Here is a 14,698-nt window from a genome sequence, read left to right as displayed (position 1 = left end):
CAACCAATCTCTACCTAGCCCCAAAGCATCGGTCCACTTCCACACTTGACCCCTGACACCCACCTGTCACACCTGTCACTCACGCACTCTCAAGCCATAGAAAAATACAACCTGTCAACCCTGCCTTCCCCTTCTGAACACCTGCCCCCTTTGTTCTCTTCATGAAGCACCGCGCTGCTCTCATCGTTCCATCGCCCAACAACTCTGTTAGTCCACTCACTCTACATCACACTTTCACTACACATCAAAACAATAGTAGTATAGTATAGAATCAAACTAGCTCGCTCTGCTCTGTGTCAAACTTAAACACTGACAAGAGTAAAAGGCATACATTTGACAGGAAGAGTCATGTTTTTGCTGCATTTTTTGTAAACACAATCCCTTGTAATGCTTGTTCTAGTCAAATATGCAGCTGCATCCTAGTTCAGGGGCTGGATCCTCCAAGGTCTGATGTCATGGACTAAATGCATCAGGATCGGCCAGAAAAGCTAATCTCTTTTGAAAGGCTCCTCCAAATGCAGCTGAGAAATGAGGCCCTCTTTTGCCCAAGGTTTCATGACAAGAACCAGTGTATCGTTTGCATAATATAGTCCTGAGAAGCTAAAAGGATCTTTTTTTACAAGAAAAATTGGAATTATTAGAGAGTAGTCAAAAACATGAATGTATGTGGCAGAAATCAACTGCTATAATTAACTGTTCACTGGTTGTCTGTTCAGTGTCTATTAACTCCTAATTTCAGGAAATGAAAAATTATGTTTACAATTTGTTTCCATCTTAGTGAATGTTACCAACGTTGATTACAAACTTGCTTTGTCCACCATTTGTGGGCAACTTCTTGGAGATAAACTGGATGTCAGGTATCTCTCACATGGTACGCCCCACCTACGTTTTCATCCTGTTGTCCATAATGTATTGAAGTGAAAGTTACCAAGCTGCAGTCTCAACACAGGAACTAGTCGGTTTACCACTGGAGCTTGAATATTGTCACCTGTTTGAGGTGTAACTCAAACTACACTGGAGTTTTTAGGCTAGACTGACTTCATGTTGATAGTTGTGTTCCCTGGAGGATCCAGCCCCTGAAATTGGGACAGCATTTCTCTCCCTCTGCACCCACATCTGTTTGGTTGGCTGCCCCCTGCAGGGTGTCTTTATGTATTACAGTGCGTTTACATTTTTATAGTTTGGGTGGCCTGGAGGAAATGTGAACACAGTAAGACACTGAGAGAAGAGACTAAAACATATAAACACAGTATGAACAGTGTGCCACTGATAAAGGATGTAGTGCCAGTTTAGTGCTACCTAAACACATTGGTGTAGAATTCCCATTTCGTCATGTTGCATAAAAGAGAAAACAGGGAGCTTTGCAGCCTCGACTATCTCTCTCCTGTATTGGACATTCAGTCGTACCTGCCAGCATCCAGCAGTACACACCTGGCCCTCACTCCACCTGAGTCCTGCCTTTCCTCATGCATGCAAGCACCAACAAACACACATCGGCTGTGTTGTCACATGCTCTGTCTCGGCTTGCCCCACCCCCCCGTCCTCCGCCTCCACGGTTCACCCCACAGTGACGTGTGATAGACATGCCATGTGAGACTCACGCTACTGTCCTTCTCTCCTTCCCCCCTCTCACCCCTCCTCACCCACTTCCCTTCCCTTCCCTTTCATCCCTCTTCCTCCTCCTCGACCCTCCTCCCCTCCTGACCCCACCTCCCCTCCTTCCTCCACCCCTCAACCCCACACAGAGAATGACCAGCCATCCCTTGTTTGGTTTGACAGAGGGAAGTTTTATTTAACCTTTGAAGGTAAGTTGTCTCTTCACCAGGGTAGCGCGCGCACACACTCTTCTGAGGCTCATTTGTGCAAGCTTCGTCCCCTTCCCTGCCTCTTCCTTCCTTCCTTCCTTAACTCCCTCCCCTCCTTCCTCTTTCTCCTTTGCAATCTCCTCCATCACCCTAACCCAGGCTAACTCCTTGCTGAGTCCCCACCTCCCTCTTGTCATATCTTCCTCAACCTTCTCTTCCTGACATTCTCTGGTTCATTCTCATTTCGTCTGTGCTGACTGCCCTCCATTCCCTGGAGAATTGTCATTCTTCCTGTAATTTACTAATCTCTTTGTCGTCACTTTTGTCCTTTTGGTCGTCTGGGTTTTGGTTTGATCTTTGGGCTCTATGATCTTCTTTGATCTTGTCAGAATAATTTAGCTTTAACAGCATGTCTGGAATAAGCATGTACATCTCTCTGCCTCTCTCTATGTCTGCCTCTGTCTTTCCTTTCTACCTGTGCTCATTCGATTCAAGTCTGCTTAACGTACTGCATAAAGAATCATTAAACCGGGGGATTTATTTGATGTAATTGAGTTGAATGTCACAGTCAAAGAGCAGAGAGAAATGGCTATCTTCTATAACCTGCTGTTTTCATGCCACTTTACTAACATCGATATTTGTCGTCATTTCAAATAGTTTTAAAGGTTCATTTCATCCCAGTAGTTCTGCACACTGTTTGTTGTTCCTCATTTCACCCACACACTACTGGTTAGAAAGAGTGTAGGGAAATGTATCTATTGTTAATCTACTGGCCTCTGTTGACTGTTATTAAACTTGTGTTTGCCTGTGTGTGCGTTGCCTCCAGGCTGCTCCAGAGGGCCCAGTCCTCTCACCATGGGTGCTCAGGACACTCTTCCTGTGGCCGCTGCCTTCACAGAGACGGTCAATGCCTTCTTTAAAGGAGCTGACCCCAGCAAGTAGGTCAACACAAACCTTCGTCCATTCATCCAGACATTACGTATGACAGTAGGGTTCCCCAACCTGGATCAAAGTTTTCATGTAATGTGAATTACATGAAAAAACGTATTCCCCTTCCTATTGAACATTTCTAAGAAGTATTTGCAAAGTTAACAAATTGTTTATAACGCACAACACCGGTTGTAAACAAAGGGGAATTTTTAAGTGTATTTATCGACAACTCTGGAACTGTTGTATAAACACTGTTTATAATATATTATAATACTGATGTGTTTTCCACAATTATTGATGTGATAGCTTATTTCATTATTTATATCCAGTATTTAATGGCCTTCATCCACAAATGCACTTAAAAATGATATCTGCTCATAAATGTTTTAAATGCATTAGGTGTTCATATACTGCTTGTAAATGCTAAATAATGGGTTTTTAGCAGCACTGTTGAAAAACACATGAACCCAATGCACTCGTAATCGATTACATCCTTAGATCTAAGGAATATTGCCTGTATCATTTGTGACTGCGTCTTGTGTCTCTGCAACGTAACTTCGTCAGCCAGACCTCACTGAGCAAACACACTTTTAGTGTTAATGCTGCTTAAAGGCAGGTTGAGCTGCTCAGAGGAATAAACTAATGGCTTTAAATTGTTGATTTAGTTTTTCGACTAGGGTTGTGTGAATCAAGAGCCTTGAATTTGTAAAGGCTGTCATCCAGGCCACAACCTTTTATTAAGAAAGTATTAATTAAGAACGAAAACATGGAAGAAGAAATACTGAGAAATCCTCAAACTGTGTGTGTGCTATAAAGGTTATGCGTCTCAAACCCACCCCTTGTCTTCCTCTTCCTCAGGTGTGTTGTGAAGATCATAGGTGAGATGGTTTTGTCGTTTCCGGCGGGAATCACACGGCATTTTGCCAATAACCCGTCCCCCGCCGTGCTAACCTTCAGCATAACCAACTACAGCCGACTGGAGCATGTGCTGCCTAACCCCCAGCTCCTCTGCTGGTAATGACGCCGCTGTGATCTCACCACCTCACTCTCAAAACAAACGATAAATACACACTCTTTCACCTGGAAATCACACTTCGTTTCTTATGTGTTATGAATTTTTACAATTTAACTAAACTTCATTAAAACCGAATCAATTACTCATGACGAAGGATAATTTGTATTCATAATATTTACTTCACTTAAGGAGCATGTGAGATAATGGAGCATGTTGCATCATGTAATCAGAAAAGAATCACCTTCTTGTGTAAATATTGTAGATGCAAACTATTTTATTAAGTGTTTATTTCCATTCGTCGTGTATTTTTCATAACAATTAATAGTAATAATCATGATTGTTTCCTCACAATAAATCCTACTCATCACACTGACTGTATGTAACACTGGCAGAGTAAACTTTATGTATGTATCATATTTCATATTCAAGGAAAACCCAATGTGTTTTATAACTAAAAAGTCTAACATATACAACGGCATGAAGAGTTACGTGATCAAAAGGGGTAAACATTGAAAGGTTTACCCCCTTTGATCATGTAACTCGGTAATGTAAATTCAGAAAGTGGCATAAAAAACAAATTAAACTTATAAAAGTTCATTTTTTCGTGAGGATGAGTAAACGTTAGATCATCTCAGAGAAGGCTGTATCACAATGAGTCATCATGAGGTCATTTGATTGTTCAGAACTACTCTGGACGGCTTGTTTTTGTGTTTATTCATCAAAGTGTTTTTCTGGTTAAACTTTTCTTTAAACTGCTGGGTCCTGAACTCTTAATTTTACAAAAAAAAAAAAAAAGTCCTCAGGTTATCGGTCAATCACCAGATCATATATCGAATGTCTGTATTCTGATTGTGTCTTCCTCCGTGCTTCCTCACCAGCGACACCACCACACAAGCCAAGGCCGATGCCAAGGACTTCTGGGTGAACATGCCAAACCTGATATCCCATTTAAAGAAAGTGGCAGAGCAGAAGCCACAGGCAACATACTACAATGTGGACATGCTCAAGTATCAGGTCAGATCGTCCCCCTGGGCCGTTGCTTAATATTACTGCAGACTGTAGTAATAATGTGCCATTATGTTGGAATCCCTAAACGCTTCCTGTCCGTGTGCAGGTGTCGACGGAGGGGCTCCAGTCAATTCCTATGAATCTAGCAGTGAGCTGGAGATGTGAGCCCACCAGCACTGACCTGAGGATAGACTACAAATACAACGGGGAGGCCATGACGACGGCGATGGCCCTCAACAACGTCCAGTTCCTCGTCCCTATCGATGGAGGGGTTTCAAAACTACAGGCTGTCTTACCTCCGGCTGCATGGTACAATCTAAACTTTGTTATAGTGTGGAATAAGATTGAGATTAAATCATGACTACACACTGGAAATGCTTGTACTTTGTCAATCATACCAGTAACTAGTGTAAAGTGCACACTTTGTGTATAAGTATTTACTGTATATTTTTTAATGTAATAAATCTACACAAAAGTGTTTACTTGGTTTTACTTTGACTTTCAATTGGTGACTTCAGAAGCGTCTTAAATCTGTTTTTTTGTTTGTTTTTTTCTTTTGTCCTCTTGTTATCTCGACAGGAATGCGGAGCAGAGAAGAATCCTTTGGAAGATTCCTGAAATCTCACAGAAATCTGAAAACGGAGGTACATACCACAACATATGCTGTTTGCTGGTCTTACTGGAGTCAGAGTTTCTGCAGGCGTGTAGATTTAAACACTGAACTGGAACCGGCACTAGGAGCCATGGATGCATCTGCAGACATGAAAACATTGGAGTACATGAGACCCCTCTGGAAATAGATGAGCCCTGTATGGTTGTCAGTTCTGTAAGAAGTAAACAACGCCCCCTTCTGTCTGTAAATGGTGTTACAATAGCTTCAGAGTTGTTTATTCATAGCTGTTTTGAGTGTGACATCACGCTGTACTGTGGATGTTACATTGTATGTTTCTAGAGATTCCCTTGTTCTCTATCGTTAAGACGTAACTGCTACAGTGCATTATTTTAGAAGTCTGCAAATGATAAAGATTAGTTTGTGAATCTGACTTGAAAATCTGTACGCAGCAACGTCATCGTCTCAAGCTTGTTTGAACCAACATATTATAAGTTTACACTTAAATCGGTTCCCTCATGTGCCACTCTGTCTATGAAATGTTTGGACCCACCCTCAAATCATTCCTTGTGGCTGACAGGTGTCCTTCTAAAGTGGCCCTCTCTCCCTCAGGTGTGGGGTCGTTGTTAGCTCGCTTCCAGCTAACAGAAGGCCCCAGTAAACCGGCTCCACTGGCGGTGCAGTTCACCAGCGAAGGCAGCACTCTGTCGGGCTGCGACATTGAACTGGCTGGGCCAGGATACCGCTTCTCTCTCGTCAAGAAGAGGTTTGCCGCAGGTCAGTTTAGCATTTTAGCAACAACATACAAAACCAGATGTTATAGTGCTAGTGTCCAATGATCGCTCTGCCATCTCATCCAGATCGTTTCTCAACCTACATTTTAAAGTATAACCACTTATTTACCACATACAAAATCATTGAGTTTTCATCAGTTAGTTTTGAAAACCATTTCTTAAATGTTTTTGTTGATGGATTGAGGTATAATATATTATTTTTTGTATTTAATTAGAAGATTAACAGCAGATTCCTTTCATGCTAAACATGAATTACTCCAGATATTACAAATAACTTTTAAAGTTACAGTCTTGTGCTCAGTGCAACCAAAACAAAATCAGTCACATCCTTACAAAAGATATTTCTGTGCTTCATTGTAATGCATACGGTTCATAGTCATGACCTCCATTACCATGTTATCATGCTGCTTGCACATAGAGTAGTAACTTTCTCTGAATTTAACCCGATCTATTAGGATCCATAAATGGCCGACACACAAAACCTAAACGTTTCCTTGATGCGTTTCAGGAAAATACCTGGCCGACAACTAACCCACGCTGCTGAGATCAGCACTGTTGAACAAAACAATGGCAGTGGACTGAGGTTGCCACAGAGAACAGAGGACAAATCGACACCAGACGACAGACTTTCCATTAACCTCTTCTGAACCCACACGACAGGTCCGCAGCCTACCCAGCAGTATTGTATAACTTGCATATAGCTTCGTGGAAACTGTTTTAGGTCGTGTAATTATTGTATTTGAATTCATTTCATAACATCTGTATTGCTGCAGTTAGACACCTGGGTTCTTCCTCCCTTTGAAGTCTGTGCCTCTGTCTCCATCCTCCTCTGGTCAATGTGTGGTGATGTTGTTGAAGTTTCACTGCAGCTGCCTGACAGAAGACATGGACAGAAAGAGCTCCACCAGATTTGTAAGATTTGGCTGTAAATACATCCTTGAACAAGATCCTAGAGGCCAGAGGCGCACCTCAGCCTCTGGCACAAAGTCTATTGAAGCAGGGCCCAGGACAATAGATAGTAAGTTATAAACCTTCATTAGTCTTTAAATGATCCTTCTGTCGGAGTCCGAGCTCGGAGCCTGAGACAGCTCACTGTCCTCACTGTTACTGCTTGTCTTTTGCCAGCAAGTAAATGCATTTACTGATTGATTTTGACACGTGTTGTCACAAGTAGTTAGAGGAAAAAGGATATTTCCTGTCTGTGCTTGGAACACAGAGTCAAGTGACTACAAAGAGAAAAAAAAGATTTTCATGCATCGCCTACTGGTACTACAGGGTCACATGACTTTGGATTACATCCTTTTTAATATAAATGCACTGATCAGTCAATCAAACTGTTTTTTTCCTCTGGAACACACCGACGTGGCGAGGTTTTACGCTAGTTAGGCAGCTGCAATGATAGATCAATTTACCGTTTGCAAAATTGGAACATCCGTTTTTTCTGTCAGAACAAAGGAAGTGTAAAAAGTGTCATTTTAAACAATAATATATATCTTAAAGGGCGTTTCGTGTTTTCCTCGTATTGTCGGATAGCCTTCCTGTTGTTCCCAGGACAGCAGGGATAGACTCCAGAGTACATGACAGCATTCTATTTTTATTTATTGACGACGATGATTTGTTGTATAAAATGTGATTCTGTATACGGATAGAATTTGAATGGTATCACTCGACTCAGAACCCTTAAAGGTATAAATATTTGAATTCTCTCTTTTTTTTGTTATCTGTGATGTTGGGTAACCTGTGTACAGTATAAGGTATAATTTTTTGAATTTATTTCAGATATAATTTTTTAACTCGATTGCAACAGAAGATTTGAGGTATATACGGGGGTGGTGGTGGGGGGGGGCGGGGGGTAATTTAAAGAAAAAGATAAATATCTTCCTGGATGCTGTGTCATGCTTTGTGAAAGCAGTGTTAATGTAGAGTTAGCTATACCATGGGCAAGGTCCACACTTTAAAGAGTTAGTTTGACATTTTGGGAAGTATTTGTTTTTTGTTTTTTTGAGTGTTCACACCACTCTGATATCTGTCTGTTCGACGCGAGGTTGAAGCCAAGACACAGTTCCTTTAGTAAAAAGAGAGACAGCTAGCTTAGTACCATTGGGGGTTAACAAGTTATTACATCATTCATTTTTGACTTTGGAGATTCCTTAACTTTTTCCTGCAGCACCGCCGTCAGATCAAATATTTTGGTTATGACTGCCTGCAAACTAATGGCGTTTCCATCAGCCTCATCAGTACTTTGTATTTAGTGACAGTTCGCAAATGTCAGCATGCAAACATGCTTAACTAAGATGGTGAACTTGCTACATATTAAACCTGCTAAACATCAGTGGTCTCTGTCTTGTTTACCTTTGGACAGGGTCGGGCTAACTGTGTCCTGTCCTGCTAAACTAAGCTAACCTTTTTAGGCAAGAAAGTGACTCAGCGTATTTCCCAAATTGTTCAACTTTTCTTTTGATTAAGGTCAAGACAACGACAACAATCAGTTTTCCTCAACAGCAGTGATACTTTTTGGTAACTGGTACCACTACTGGAACAGGGTTTGTTTACTTTTGTTTGGACCAGCTTGTTTGTTTTTTATTTATATATTTTTTTTGAAAGCCTAACTTAAAACACTCTTGTATTAATCCAACATTCTTGGTTCCCACATTTGCCTTCAGTAATTCCTCCGATGACATGTCCGACCTGTTTTCTGACCCTTTTCTATTCAGTTCGGTGGTACCTAAAATCCCTGATTATATCGTGAGCACATCCCTGATGCATCCAACCAGCGCTTGAATCCATGGCTTTATTTTGCATAATCGTAATGGTCTCTGTGAGATGACATGAGTTGAACGAGGTTGTGGAGTGAGGTTACGTTGACCAAAACGCTTTTCTTCCCCTTTTTTATGTAATGTGTGTGTGTGTGTATCCCGGAAGTCAGTCCCCTGTCGAGGAGAATAAGCTGAATATTTTTAAAACGGATAAAAATGGAAAAAATATTATATTGTGTCATGTGTAATGAACACTGTGCTGATGACGTTGAACTTGAATGCTCTGGCACTCCATGCGGAGTGAAGTGTAGCCGAAGATCTCCGTACTGTATGTCAGCATTCTGCTAAATGCAACCAATCATGGTCCTTTCAGAGCCGTCATAGAAGCATTCAGGCTGAATAAAGGATGAGGAATATTAGCAACATGTCAATACTCCCATTAAATGGTAGAGTACATTCGATTGGACATTGATTTAATGGTTTAAAAAGATCAGACGTGAGCTGCGTATTTAAAATAAGTCTTGTTTTTGAGAGATATTCCTGTGCAGACTCTAAAAGAGCATTGTTGATTTCTCTGTGATTGCATTTAATTTATCAATGCAAGGTGAGGATGATTGTTGCCATTTAGCTCCCACATTAGTTTGGTTAAGATTTGATCTCTCAGGCATGTTGATCCATCCGGTCACCGAGATGAAGGACTGACATGACTGACAGGAAGCTAGAACCTTCTGGGTGAATCTTGAAGCCATCAGTGCAACCGTCACTACAGGATCGTCTACAGAGGCCCACCACATGCATCCCCCATCATGCATCGGGTTTAATTCACCACTACACTACAGGAGACTTTCAGTTTGAAAGTTACATCGCAGGACTAAACTCACTCAGCCGTCAGTTGGCAGATAATCTCTCACATTATCTCGTTCCAAAAATGGAACAAAAGTTTCCGATCTTCATCTCTGTGGTGGATTCATCCTGCAGTAATTAATTATTGCATGCGGAGCATGGAGTAATAGGTGGGGCATTCCTGACGATAGATGGTACTGAAATGACGTGTTGTGCTGAATGTCAGTTACCTGTATTAATGTTGAGAAGAGCGTGTTTATGTGTGCTGTAAGCCAGAATGCTTTCTTTTGGTTCCGTACCGTCAACCTCAAACACATGTGCAAGTTGTTTGTACACTACATAACAATGCTAAGATGAACTGAGAACCTTAGTTTGCTTCTTTCCAAAACCAATAAAAGTTATAACTGGACAGCTGTGTTTGCGATGTTCTTCCTATCATGTTCTTCTTTGGTTTGTTTTAAACACGCCGGCAGCATGGAGCTGTCAGTGGGCCATCACGCTGGTCCAGACTGGATTCCTAAAATATTGAGTTACACACATCAATATTTGGCTCAGGATAATTGAATGTGAAATTGAAGGATGATTTTAATTTCTCCAGTAGATTGCTTTATGACCAAATACCTGGAAAACTAATGACAGTCACATTAACCTTTGTGTTTTGTGCTAGTTGCTGGAAGATGTTCTGCAAAAGCACACTAACAACTAAACTAAAATGGCGAACATGGTAAATACCTGCCAAACCTCAGCATGTTAGTGTTGCCATTGTGAGCATTTAGTGCAAGTGAGAAGCTAGAACTTTTTAAAAAGCAATTTATGCCCTTTTCTGGATAGTTGACAGCAAAGACAGGAAATGAAGGGAGGAACGGAGGTTAGCATCAAATATATTATTTGGGGCTTTTCTGTCACGTTGATGATTTTATTGACTCTTGTTTTGTCATTTTTGGTATCCGTGTCTACAGTAATAAAAAACATGTCACACCTCAGAGAATGTAAGCAAGAACATTTATTTGACAAAAAATAGCGAACTGATAGAACAAAGCTTAAGTTTTCTTTACTGCAAGTACATCAAGGCAGAGATGGACATTTACAAACCTGCAACCCTGTGGATTCTGGCTACAGGACACAAACCCCGGCTGAGATCCTCACTTCACACAGAGTCTGAGTGGGAAGTGACATAGTCCTGCACCCCTCAGTATCATGCATTTATCTAAATGTAGTTTCTCCAATTCTCATAGGTAAATTTATATTATAATAAAATATATGTTTAATAGTTGCACATATCTTCCAGCTCAGGTTCAGAAATTGTGATTCACATCTACAAACCTAGTAGTTTTGTGAGTTAAAAAAATAATAACTCACAAAAAAATATCCAAAGCAAAGCCAAAGAGAAATCGTGGGTTTATTTTACATACAGTGATCATATTGTTTTGAAACATCGGCGTCTTGATTCAGATTTAGTTTCTATGCAGGCAGGATGAGAGAGAGCAGAGTCATTGTTGAGAGAGAAGAAGAGAGGGGGGGTCGGCCTCAGCAGAGGAAGGTGAGGTCACTCTTCCTGCAGCCCACCTGGCAGCACACGGTGGTCAGTATGTTATTAATATCCCGTCTGGTCACCTCGGAGCCCCGGTTGCTACTCTCCAAACTGCTCTGCTCCTCTGTGGGTGAACCTGGAAACAACGTAAATACGTTGAAAACACTTGAAATAATAGACTTCAATAACCAGGTTTACACACTTTAACCTCTGTCAATGTTAAGTTTCCAAGTAAGATTTCACAGTTGTTAAGAGAGTAATGGATAAGAGACTGTTTTCAGATTCATCTCGTCTAATTGAGGTTATGTTCCCATTAAATAAGGAAACTCTAAATGACTGCACGGATTAACTCGTTGCTATTTGTCTTCTACAGTGTCACTTTACTCTTTCTAATCAGCACGACTGATAGGTTAACTGGGTTTGTTTGTATGTGACAGAAAGAGAGATGGCGGCTGCTGCTCGGGGGAAACAACATTTAATCATGATCTGTGGGCTCCTCCAGCTTAATAAGGTAAAACAGCAGACGCTGTCTCTGACCCGGAGCACCTGTCTGCCTGCACACCCACTGAATTAATGGTATACAGTATAGAGTACATGTTGCACAGTGTTCCAGTAGTGTGACAGCAGTGGAGAGCTGCAGGTCACTCAGAAGCATCTTTCTGCTGGATGATTCGTTTTTACTTTTAAATTTAGGGCGTTTAGCGGATGCTTTTGTCCAAAGCGACTTACAATAAAGTTTTTAAATGCAAAAAAGTGTTACCGTGCACAGAAATACTAAGGAGTCAAATCAACATGCCAGGCAATAACAGTAATATCAAAACATACTTTTGTCTAAAAGTAAAAAATAACAGTCTGATAAATAGGATGATATTATAGAGGTTACCTTTGCAAAACTTGAATTATTACATTTCCACAAAGGGTGGATGCAAATTGAAGGATTCACTTCAACAAAATGTATGCAAAATAAAGTTGGGACTTAATGGACAAAATATATTAATATCTGTCTTCTCATCATTACCAGACTTAACAAGTAGCAGCTCATGGTTCACGCCTACGGAACTTTATTTTAAATTCATCCCGAAGTTTATGAAAATACCATTTATCTTAGGCTGAATCCTTTCAGCGTTCATGAAGAGCTGAAACAATACATGAGAAACTTTGGAATAAGATGATTTAAACAACTCAAAAGCTACTTAAAGGGAAAGTGTTAGAATGTTTTTATTCAGGACGTCTCATCGAGGCATCTTTCGCAAGGGAAAAAATAAGTAAGTAAATGGAACAAATCATGTAGGTAACCCTGTGGTCTACAACATCATCTATTTTAAATGATAGGTTCACAATTCTCAAAACAATTATCAGGTGCCCATATAATCAATGAAATATTTTTTTTCTTGCTGTTATTTTGCCTCCTGTTCATATTAACCGTTATAAGATCCCTTCTATTAAGGCAGCAATATCAGTGAAGGAGAGCAAAATCCACTCCAAGTGATGTCTTTTTAGTGTGAAAGTAAGATATCCATGTGAATTGTCTAACTGAAGCCTGATATCGGCTTCAGATAAACTTTTGAATGCATTTCTGCACCATCATTTACAGTCAAAGTGCAGGATAATAACAGTCAGAAAAACCTGTCTCAGTGTTGTTTTTCCCTTTAAGTCTCAATTTACAGACAGAAAAAATAAATGTACATATTATTCTTCATTATTCTTCCTTGTCTACACATGTCTAATATTAACGTTCATCCTGACCAAGAAGAAAATCTGTTGAATCTGAGAACAAAAAGAGAAGTGGCCTCACCCTCCATGTCTGACTCACTGAGGAATCTCCTCCAACGGGAGCCTCCGCAGGTGTAGACGACGGCCCTCAGGAACTCCCGACCGCACAGCTTCACCGCTTTCACCTCGGCTCTCACCTGGACCACGCACACCGCTGCACACAACAGCAGATGCAAAGTCAACAGAGCACGCATGCTGGATGCCTGAAAGGGGCTTGGCTCTTTGTTTGTTCCTGAAGCGACCTCAGCTGCTCCGTCCCGTCTTCTGCTGGTTGTCTGTTATCTTGCCGACGGTTCTTTGAGTCTTGATCCAATGCTTGCATCTCCTTATGTTATATACCATCCATCTTCCAGTTCATCAGTGCTGAGTGTCACTCCACTTCCTCCTCCTAACTGGCCCTTTAGCCCATCCCAATCACACACACACACACACTCGGTCAGCCCTCACTCTGTCATGACTGTCATTCATGTCATTTCGTGTTTCCGGTCGTGACCACCTTCGCCATTTTTGGCCGTCCGAGAGAGAGAGTGATGATCATCAGCGTTTTACAACCTTCAGCTGACAATCACATTAGATGATTGGAGCCTCCTCTATGATTATGTGATTCCAGGCTGTGATTGCGCTGACCTCCACTACACCACGTGGCTAATTAAGTGATGCAAAGTGATTCCCAAACAGATGTGTCATCTGTTTACAGCGCTTTGATGGCCCCGCTGTCTTTGTCTTTCCGGCGGTTTGGGCCACGTAAGTCAATGTTGACAGACCCATCATGGAGGTCATTAAAGGTGCATGCTGCCGCTGATGGTGCGATCTGATACTCAGCATGACATTTCAGTTTGATCATTAACGGTGGAGGTCCCACTTAGGATGTCAATGAAATTATATTGTGTTTAGTTGGACGTGTGGTGTCCCTGTGGCAGCAGAAAACAACGATATAAATATACATATTTTCCTTCTTATCTTATGCACTGGTACCAAACTGCAGTGTGCTGTTTTCCAGGTAAAGGTCTGGACTTATCCATGTTACCAATTGGGCCATTTCATCTCAATTGGTGACTGAAGGGTGAAATTTAAATAAATTGTATTATTTTTTGTATTAATATTATTATTAGTAGTATTAAATGAAAAGATTAAGAATGAAAGTTCATCACTTCTGACAAATATGCCATTATACTTCCACAGAAGTCCTAAATGTGCTGCGGATGAAATCATAACAGCCATCACGATACCTGAGCAAGTTCCCTTCATTTGCTGATGAAGTTCTGCATAAGCCAGTAAGTGGACCTTGAGTTGGGGCTGGTTTGTCTGACTAAACATGTTCATGATCTCATCCCTTTCTGGTGGGTTATCATGCTGTATCAGCAGACACAGGTTTATTCATTTACAGTGACTACTGGCTGGATAACTTCTACCTTCATGCTGCTGCTCTGGCTCCGGTTTCTTTACATTATATCAGCAAACCATAAAGCGAGTCCAACAAAAAGTTTAAGTTTGGGATATTGTGTGTCGGTATTCTTTTGCTGTAAGTAAGTGTTTTTAAAATGTAATTATTTTGATAGAGGTACAACAATGTTTCATCGTCTTCCTCGTGTGTCTTGGTGGACAGCCATCGATGGATGCAATCAGAGCTTCT

The 14,698-nt window shown here is 41.0% G+C and overlaps 2 protein-coding genes across 6 annotated transcripts in view; one reads left to right on the top strand and one right to left on the bottom strand.

Moving 5' to 3' along the window:
- Positions 1 to 10,170, top strand: part of sgip1a (SH3GL interacting endocytic adaptor 1a) — a 54,138-nt gene extending 43,968 nt beyond the window's left edge. For 4 of the 5 annotated variants that reach the window (XM_084012260.1, XM_084012259.1, XM_084012262.1 and 1 more), the window contains 8 exons: positions 1,746 to 1,805; positions 2,632 to 2,743; positions 3,594 to 3,749; positions 4,629 to 4,764; positions 4,865 to 5,067; positions 5,338 to 5,402; positions 5,981 to 6,145; positions 6,671 to 10,170. In XM_084012260.1, coding sequence (XP_083868386.1) covers positions 1,746 to 1,805; positions 2,632 to 2,743; positions 3,594 to 3,749; positions 4,629 to 4,764; positions 4,865 to 5,067; positions 5,338 to 5,402; positions 5,981 to 6,145; positions 6,671 to 6,693 — 920 coding nt within the window. In that variant the 3' untranslated portion in view covers positions 6,694 to 10,170. The remainder of the gene's footprint in view (positions 1 to 1,745; positions 1,806 to 2,631; positions 2,744 to 3,593; positions 3,750 to 4,628; positions 4,765 to 4,864; positions 5,068 to 5,337; positions 5,403 to 5,980; positions 6,146 to 6,670) is intronic. The other variant, XM_084012261.1, reaches the window with a different exon arrangement.
- A 1,080-nt stretch (positions 10,171 to 11,250) lies between these two features.
- insl5a (insulin-like 5a) lies at positions 11,251 to 13,260 on the bottom strand. The gene is made up of 2 exons (XM_084011198.1): positions 13,088 to 13,260; positions 11,251 to 11,428 (listed from the first exon to the last, which is right to left on the bottom strand). Exons 1-2 carry the CDS (start codon positions 13,257 to 13,259, stop codon positions 11,289 to 11,291), a joined length of 312 nt encoding a protein of 103 aa, XP_083867324.1. The 5' UTR covers position 13,260; the 3' UTR covers positions 11,251 to 11,288.
- Positions 13,261 to 14,698: the final 1,438 nt, after the last annotated feature.

This window comes from Eutrigla gurnardus (assembly GCF_963514095.1).
Source record: "Eutrigla gurnardus genome assembly, chromosome: 6".
Lineage (NCBI taxonomy): Eukaryota > Metazoa > Chordata > Actinopteri > Perciformes > Triglidae > Eutrigla > Eutrigla gurnardus.
The sequence above is the reverse complement of the archived record's forward strand: the minus strand, read 5'-3'. Positions and strand labels throughout refer to the sequence as shown.